The sequence below is a fragment of the Terrapene carolina genome, unplaced genomic scaffold (genome assembly GCF_002925995.2).
Source record: "Terrapene carolina triunguis isolate 2854851 unplaced genomic scaffold, T_m_triunguis-2.0 Scaffold21, whole genome shotgun sequence".
Classification (NCBI taxonomy): Eukaryota; Metazoa; Chordata; order Testudines; family Emydidae; genus Terrapene; species Terrapene triunguis.
The window spans coordinates 20,291,429-20,301,083 of record NW_020664372.1 but is presented as its reverse complement, the minus strand read 5'-3'; the positions used below and the strand labels follow the sequence as shown (position 1 = coordinate 20,301,083).

Genomic DNA, 9,655 nt, shown 5'->3' with positions numbered 1-9,655 from the left:
TGCAGCCTTCGGCACACGTGCCATAGGTTGCCTACCCCCGTTCTAGGTGATTGCTTAATTATGTGCTCCATTATCTTTCCAGGTTCTGAAGTTAATCTGACTGGTCTGTAATTCCCCATGTTGTCCTTATTTCCCTTTTTATTGATGGGCACTATATTTGCCCTTTTCCAGTCCTCTGGAATCTCTCTTCCATGACTTTTCAAATATAATTGATAATGGCTCAGATATCTCCTCAGTCAGCTCCTTGAGTATTCTAGGACGTATTTAATCAGGCCCTGTTGACTTGAAGACATCTAACTTGTCTAAGTAATTTTTAACTTGTTCTTTCCCTATTTTAACCTCTGATCCTACCTCATTTTTATTGGCATTCAGTCTAACTGCTTAGATACTGCATAGCAACCTAATTGCTAAAGTCCCCCTCCCCCCTAGCTTCTTTCTTGCAATCCTGTGGTGTGGTGCCATTTGTGGTTACTCATTTGTCTCTGAGAATGACAGTGCAAAATAACTGTAGATCAGATATCACCTTAGTCCTACACTATATAGCTAAATCACAGCCTCTAGCATACAACAGGCCATCAGTTATAGAAAACCTAATAACTCATTTGCTTATGTTTATATATTTGCCCTCCATGCATGTTCCAAGCTAATAAGCAATACACTCCATGTCAATCTCTGTTTTGAATCTCTGCTCATGAAATACTGCAGGACCAGCTGCATTGTGTTCATAACGCTCATCACCAGACTGGTCAGCAGCTCAGGATCCATGCTGTCAGGCAGAGATGGCGGGCACACAGTTTACAAGGACTTTTGGAAAACGGCACAGATAGGCAGAGTAAGAAAAATGGCACAAAATGAAGTAGGAAGCCCATGGAATGGTGGGACGGAAAGAACTGCATCACGGGACAGTGAGCATGTCCCCATGATGCACTACGATCCGTTCCCAGAGATTCCAGCGGCAGAGGATGGCAAGTTGCACAATGGGATAGCTACCTACAATGCAACACTCTCTTTCTCGTTGCAAGAGCGACGACTGTGGATGTGTTCCGCCAACACAAGGAGCATTGTGTGGACGTGCACAACTGATGGCATTAAATGACTTATGATCATCGATATTACTTAAGTCCACTTAACTCTCTTGTGTAGACATGGCCCCACTCTCTCTGCTATTACTTACATATTGTGGACCACGTTATCAATACTCAGTGCCCATAATTGGAGTCATATTTTACAGTGCTCAGTACTCAACAACTCCCACTATGACACTTCTGGCAAGATTTTCAGAAGAGCTTTTTTAATATACTGAATTTTTTGAAAATCTGGCCAATTATTTTGATGTCTAAATGGGAGCTGAGCTCTTAGAAAAATATGTCCCTTTGTTAATCTGTCCATTTCTTCCTAATTGCATTTTTACTATGTCTTTTATTAATATTAATGCTGATAGCACACTTTGTAATGTATTTGCAAAACACTTCCCTTAACAATCATTCTACATTTAAAACTTCACAATGTGAACATTTTAATTATCAAGTTTTATATTTGTGAGTGAGCTAGCTGAATAGCAGTTTTCTCTTATATTTTTAAACTTGAAGAGCCTAGTCAGGTCAGACAGAGTAAATCTTTTGGCTAGTATTGCATCCATATTCTGCTTAGTTGAGGGTAGCTTCTTTCTTTCCATATATATAGTGAATGGATATCAGGCCATGAAATGTGTCCCCATATACTTTCTCGTGACATATATTTATAACTCCATGAGGCATTGCAAGATTTCTCTTGACTCTTTGATGAAGATTCAGCAGCTTTCAAATGTCTGGTTACATGTTTTTCTACACAGCCTAGCATAATTAAAATAAGGTGTCTGTGTCCCCTCACAACCAGATGTGTCTCCTGAGTGACTCACAATTGGCGGAGCTTGGAATTAAAGGTTATTTATTTTCCTTGGATTTCTGGCAGAGGAAGTATTTTATACAGGTCTAGAAATAATTCAGGATAGGACATCAACAGAATTTGAGCAGGGCAGTGCCTTTGGCGATATTGGAGTGCCAGAAAATATCATCTTTATATCTGGAGCTGGGTGAAATTTTTGGGATGAAAAAACCACCACCACCACCAGTTTTGAGTTGACCAAAACTATTTGTGAATTTGGGTCAAATCTGGCAAATAGATTTGGCCAAAAAAATGAAGAAAATTTTTGAAAAAGTCAAAATGTTTTATTTTTTTACATTTTCAAAATAAAATGTTTATACTTCTAAATCAACCCCACCCTCAAAAAAATTAATTTCAGGTTGAGCAGAATGTTTTAACTCAAATTGAACTTTTTCAGGGTTTTTTCCCCTTCATTTCTTTGAGAAACTGAAAAAAAATTCTGGTTTGGGGTTGAACCTAAAATGAGGAATTTTTTTTCTGTTTCTGCATTTTTCAGTTCTGCCACTGAATGCAAAATCAGTTATTCCCTCAGTTCTATTTCTATCCCAAGCACTTTAGTTAACTACCCAAAGTTATTCATGAAGACTGTGTTGGAGATGATAATGAAGTATATAGTTCTTTTGTTTTTTGAGATTTAGATGTTTTGTCTGATAGTGGACAATTCCTTCCTATGTGTGTGGGATTTCAGTCTCTAGCTTAGTGTTTTACATTTTGGTTTGTCTAGTTTACATGCTATAGTTTATAGAGTTTGGTACATTTGAAAGATAAATATTATGTAGGCGATTCCAGTTTTAAGAAAATTCTCTAACAGGGATAATTTTGGACCATATCCGCCATTTAATGATTTAATTGGACATATCACTAGAATTGTTGCATAAAACTGTTAAAAGATTTTAAGAATTGTTATTACTCCCATCTCTTTTTAGTCCCAAAATATTATTATTATAGTATGTCCCATAGTGATACAAATTTACCTTATTTTCTGACTTTATTTTCGTAAGTGTCATTTCTAATGTATATTTCCTTGCTATAAATTTTGTGACTCATTTTTTATTGATGGGAAATTTTAAGCTCTTCTACTTAGCCAGAATTCCACTCCTTTTAAGAGGGACTGATTGTCAAAATATTCTTTATTTCCTGCTTTCTATGCTGGTAAGAGTATACAATACCGAGTGTCTGGACAGTGGAGAGGAAGGAACGGGGTGAGGACTTGAGAGACCAGTGTTCAATTCCCTGCTCTGCCACAGACTTCCTGTGTAACGTTGGGCAAGTCACCTTGGGTACATCTACGCTGCAATTAGACACCCATGGCTGTCCTGTGCCAGCTGATTGGGGCTCATGGGGCTCAAGCTAAGGGGCTGTTTAGCTGCGGTGTAAATGTTTGGGCTCAAGCTGGAGCCTAGGCTCTAGGACCCTGTGAGGTGGGAGGGTCCCAGAGCTCAGGCTGCAGCTCGAGCCCCAACTTCTACATTGACATAGGCCAGCTGCGGGTGTCTAATTGCAGTGTAGACATACCTTGAGTCTCTCTGTGTCTCAGTTCCTTATCTGTAAAATCAGGGTGACTTCTTACGTCTCTGGGGTTGTGAGGATAAATATGGTAAAGACTGTGAAGTGCTCAGTTACCACAGTAATAGGGTGGGGGAGGCTTGTAAGTACCCGAGAAATCAAACTAATACATAAGTAAATTACTCTTTCTGCTCCATTGACTGAATATAAAAGTTTGTATTGTATATTTAAATAGGTGGTTGAATCCTTTATTTGTTACTGGTCACAAACGAAAGCTTGAAGAAGATGATATGTACAAAGTACTGGCTGAAGATTCATCAGAGAGGGTTGGAGAGGAGTTGCAATGGTAAGGAAAAAATCAACACTTTATGTAGTCACGTCTTCACTGTGAAGATGAGTGCTCTGGGATGAAAACATATACAGTAACTCCTCACTTAACATCCTCCCAGTTAATGTTGTTTCACTATTAGGTTGCTGACCTATTAGAGAACATACTCCTTTAAAGTCCTGCAATGTTCCCTCATAATGTTGTTTGGCTCCCCCCCCATTCTGCCCACCTGGCGCTCTTGCCGGGGAGCAGGGTCGGGGCGTGGGGACTTGCCCTGCTCTGCCCATCCGACATTCCAGCCAGGGTGCAGGGAACCCTCCCCGCCTCCCCCCCGCGCCCTGACCTAGCTCCCTGGCTGGAACACTAGGCGGGCGGAACAGGGCAAGCCCACACACTCCAACCCCGCTATGCCCCTGCCTCAACCAAGCTTCACAATCATCATTGGTGAGTACCGTATTAAATTGTTTGTTAAAAATTATTTAAAACATATACTGTGTATGTATAAAATGTCTTTTGTCTGGTGAAAAAAATTTCCCTGGAACCTAACTCCTCTCCCCCGCCCCATTTACATTAATTCTTATGGGGAAATTGGATTCGCTTAACATCATTTTGCTTAAAGTTGCATTTTTCAAGAACATAACTAGGACGTTAAGTGAGGAGCTACTGTAAAAGGATTTGCATTATCATCTTTTCTTCAAAGATGCTTCATTTGAATGGCACTCTACAAAATGCCTGGAATTGAAGATTCTGTACTCTGACATTCCAATAATTATACCTTAATAAAGCAACCCTATGCTGTGGTACAGATATATTATGCAACTTACTCTCTTTACAGAGACAGGGGAACAAGTTTGTGCTTTCTACCTTTTTGCTTGAAAAACAGAACAAACAGAATAAGTAGGGGCAACAACATTCCCTTAGTAAAGGTGAAATATGCCACTGATTGACAGAGAGGGTTTAGCTGCACAGGACATCTAAGGGCTTATCTTCACTAGGATTTTTTGCACTGGTATAGGTCCAGTGGTATGAATAGGGTTGGCAGAACTTGATTTTTTTTATAACTTGATAGTTAATATTAATGTTTGTTTTTAAATACTTTGAAAATTTAAACTGATAAAGATAAAAGTCATGCAAAATTATGGGCTTTAAGCTTTTTCCAGTTTTTATTGATTTTAAATTTTCACAGTTGTGGGAAGTTTTGGGAGGATCAGACAATAGGAGGGGTCAGACAATAATTATTTAATGACAGACTCTGAGATTCAAAAAGTTAAAGCTTTATAGTTGTTAAAACACAAATTATCAACATCACATATGTAAGTATACACAGTAAATATACCTGAATCAAACTTCTAAGTTTTCAAACAGCATTTTTCTTACTCTGCCTATCTGTAAATTTCTGTTGTTATCAATGGAAATATTTTTTGTTGGCTTGTGTGTGTAGGGTGAAATCAATTGTCTACTGACATTTACTGATAAAAATCTAATCCTTTCAAGGTAGGTATAAATATCCTTTTTCAAGGCAGGCTTAAAGGTTAAGAGAGTCCGTTCCAGTCATGTGCCGGGATCATGGACCAAGAGTGTATCTTTATTATAACATGTTTTAAGAGAATAACAGTTCATGCAAGTAATTTTCTTTCTTGAGGCTCCTACAGGAACCTCATCAGTACCTCTGTTATAGGAGAGAGGTTTTTATTACATAATAACTTAAAACAGGCAGTGTTTCAATATATCTGCAGGAGGCTTTCCTACTGAAAGATTCTCTCCTCTCTACCAGAGGAGTGGTGGCGTGGCCTCTTAACTTTCTGCTGTTACATGAGGAGAGGCAGCTATGGAGGAGGTGGACGGAATCTTCTGAAAGGTCTAATTGTCACTCTTAACTAGATTGGGAGCAAGGACTTCTCTGTAAAGGAGAAGGAGCAAGGAGTAGCGACAACTTCTTTGAACCTGAGTTAGCTAGAGCAGAAGTAGTAGTTAAATTGATAATCCCCTTGGAATGCAGCATTTAACATCTATTCAGCAGATCATTGCAGAATTCCAAGAGTATTAGCATAGAAGAACCTAATTATGGTGGAAGTGAATATCAATTTGAGTGAGTTCTCATTATAATCAAAGTGAAAATCCACTGACGTACCTTGAAGAGTTCAGGGCTTTCACTATAAAGGAGGGTGAAGTCTTTCCAGTGTCTCTTGCAATAATTGCACTTCCTTCCCATGTGGTCAGGAAAAATGCTTGCATAGACATAATGGGATATTTAGCAGAGTCTATGGGTCTATATGTGCATTTTCACTTTCTATTCTACTTGACAACACACAAGGAAAGTCATTTGTAAATCATAGAATCACAGAATCGTCGGACTGGAAGGGACCTCGAGAGGTCATCTAGTTCAGTCCCCTGCACTCATGGCAGGACTAAGTATTATCTAGACCATCCCTGACAGTTGTTTGTCTAACTTGCTTGTAAAACTCCAATGATGGAGATTGCACAACCTCCCTAGGCAATTTATTGCAGTGCTTAATGTTATATCCTTGGAGGCAACAGTTTTGGGAAGAAATCACTTGAGACACAGAGAGCTGTAAATCTTAAAGCAGCCATTTATTGCCACACACTGAACTAACCAAAAACCAGCCAAAACTGGCTGGGCTATCCCCTAATAATCTAACTCAATTGCCATAGCAACAACAAGATTCTATTACCACGACAGCCAAATACACAACACTTAACCACCCTGACAGTTAGGAAGTTTCTCCTAATGTCCAATCTAAACCACACTTGCTACAGTTTAAGCCCATTGCTTCTTGTCCTATCCTCAGAGGTGAAGGAGAACAATTTTTCTCCCTCCTCCTTGTAACAACCTTTTATGTGCTTGAAAACTGTTATGTCCCGTCTCAGTCTTCTCTTCTCCAGACTAAACAAACCCAATTTTTTCAGTCTTCCCTGATAGGGCATGTTTTCTAGATTTTTTTAAATAATTTTTGTTGCTCTTCTCTGGACTTTCTCCCATTTATCCACATCTTTCATTAAATGTGATACCCAGAACTGGACATAATACTCCATTTGAGACCTAATCAACCCAGAATAGAGTGAAAGAATTACTTGTGACTTGCTTACAGCACTCCTGCTAATACAGTACATCCCAGAATGGTGTTTGCTTTTTTTCAAACAGTGTTACACTGTTGACTCATATTTAGCTTGTGATCCACTATGACTCCCAGATCCCTTTCTGCAGGATTCCTTCCTAGGCAATCGTTTCCCATATATGTGTGCAACTGATTGCTCCTTCCAAATTGAGTACTTTGCATTTGTCCTTAGTGAATTTCATCCTATTTACTTCAAACCATTTCTCCAGTTTGTCCAGATTATTTTGAATTTTAAACCTATGCTCCAAATCACTTGCAACCCCTACAAGCTTGATATCATCCGCACACTTTATAAGTATACTCTCTATTCCATTATCTAAATCATTGATGAAGATATTGAACAGACCCAGAACTGATCCCTGCGGGACCCCACTCGATATGCCCTTCCAGCTTGACTGTGAACCACAATAATTACTCTCTGGGAGAGGTTTTCCAGCCAGTTATGCACCCACCTTATAGTAGCTCCATCTAGGTTGTATTTCCTTAGTTTGTTTATGAGAATGTTGTGTAAGACAGTATGAAAAGCCTTACTAAAGTCAAGATATACCACATCTACCACTTCCCAATATCCACAGGGCTTGTTATCCTGTCAAAGAAAGCTATTGAGTTGGTTTGACATGATTTGTTCTTGACAAATCCATGTTGACTGTTACTTATCTCTTTATTATCTTCTAGGTGATTGCTTAATTATTTGCTCCATTATCTTTCTGGGTACTGAAGTTAATCTGACTGTTTTGTAAATCCCCAGGTTGTCCTTATTTCCCTTTACATAGATGGGCACTTTATTTGCCCTTTTCCAGTCCTCTGGAATCTCTCTTCCATGACTTTTTGAAGATAATCGCTAATGGCTCAGATATCTCCTCAGTCAGCTTCTTGTGTATTCTAGGATGTATTTAATCAGGCCCTGGTGACTTGAAGATATCTAATTTGTCTAAGTAATTTTTAACTTGTTCTTTCCCTATTTTAACCTCTGATTCTACTTTACTTAAGCAAGCAGCCTTCACTACTGCGAGACTAAGGCTTATAGAAACTTCACAAAATCCAACAAACTGCACTGTGGAGTCTGTCATTTTACCCTATTCTCCTTCCCTCCCCCTCCTCCGAGGATAAGGAAAAATATCTCAGTAATCAAGATAATATCTTTCTGGCAGCTATTCCGCTCGCTCAAAGTCAGCGTGCCATCTTTTAACAGGTTTGAGACCTTGGTGTATTCGCAGTTTTCGGATCAACAGGGTCTCGGTGCACAGCAGAATGCACTTAACCTCCAGAAACGAGGGAGGCACCTTATGTGAAAATCCCGTGCTTCAACAATTGTAGAGTGTTGCTGGTGTATTCTTGATCACGTTATATGAACAGAATGATCACTTGTGTTCTTACTGTCTTTTGATTCGGATTTGAACAGATTGTGCCTTGCTCATGTGCAGGTGCCCAGCCCTGCCACAATGCAAAGGTCAAGCACAGTCACAGTCCCTGCCTTAGGAAGGAGCACATGCTGGGGAAGCCTGGGCACCACAAGTGGTGCAATCCACCCAATGATGATGTGCACCATCACATTGTTCTTTCTGCTTGTGTGTTATCCTCCTTCCTCCACCCTGAGTCCATCTTGAGTCCACTTTTTAGAGTGGTCCCTTAACTGATGAGCTTGTCTATTTGTTCTGTGTTTGTACAGCACCTAGCACAATAACGTCATGGTTCATGACTGGGGCTCCTAGGCAATATGATAATGCAAATAATAATAATAAAAAAAAATCCACTTCCCCTTCACCGAAGTACATGACCAGGAGAAGATAAGAGAGCATGCTTCACAACCTAACAAACTGTGTATGTGCACACTGCTCTGTTCTTCTTGGAGCTCAAGAGGGATTTTGCTGAGGTGGAGCATCTCCACACTGCCTCAGTTCAGGCCAGTGCCAAGAAGGCTTATTGTGACTTAGCCCTTAACTTAGCTTAACTGGCTCACTCTGATCCAGGCTAAGAACAAACCAAGGACTGTGACTTGCTAGTTCTGCCTTTGTTGTACGTTTCTATAAATCAGCAACTAGTCCAAGGTTTGTTGATATTATCAGTGTGTTCTTGAGCACAGAGGAACAAAATGAGCCTGTAATGCTAACCACAGGCTTTCATGGGCCAGCAAAAATAAATAAATAAAATTAAATTAAAAAAAAAAGATTATTTTGGTGTCAGGTTCTTAAAGAGAAAGTATTTGATTGTGCAGGATGTGGAGTGACTGACCAGATAACTTGGCAGACCTAACTCTCTGTTTTACAACTTTAGCAAATGATGTTCTCTTTCTGTTGATTTTTAAGTTAGACTTTTCTTGTCCGCCAGTCTCATTTTACTTTATTTTCTAGGTACTGGGATAAAGAGGTGCAAAAAGCTAAAAAAGAAGCAAGAACGCCCCATTTAACAAAAGCAATCCTACTTTGTTATTGGAAATCCTATTTAGCTTTGGGATTTTTCACATTGATCGAGGTAAGAGATGGAAAATACAATACAAAGTATCTTTGGATATCTTTTTACCCAATAGCAATGTAAATCTTGTCCTATAGGCATTTGTAATGAATGGTGGTGATTTCATTCTGGGACCCAACTCTTTCCCTATTTATAATTTATAATTTCTTTATGTCAGATAGTAGCAGCCATAAACTCTGTACTTTTGTTTTTCAGAGACTAGAATGTCTCTCCTTAAGCATCTCTCCCTCTATTGCTCTCATAAAAATACAATAGGGCCACACTGACTACTAGAAGTTGAAAACACTGG

At 39.3% G+C, this 9,655-nt stretch overlaps 1 protein-coding gene across 1 annotated transcript in view; it reads left to right on the top strand.

Moving 5' to 3' along the window:
* The first annotated feature begins 841 nt into the window (after positions 1-841).
* ABCC4 (ATP binding cassette subfamily C member 4) overlaps positions 842-9,655 on the top strand; it is a 192,892-nt gene continuing 184,078 nt past the window's right edge. The window contains exons 1-4 of the mRNA XM_026656707.2: positions 842-965; positions 1,951-2,071; positions 3,665-3,775; positions 9,246-9,366. Of these exons, the coding sequence (XP_026512492.1) occupies positions 842-965; positions 1,951-2,071; positions 3,665-3,775; positions 9,246-9,366 (477 nt within the window). The remainder of the gene's footprint in view (positions 966-1,950; positions 2,072-3,664; positions 3,776-9,245; positions 9,367-9,655) is intronic.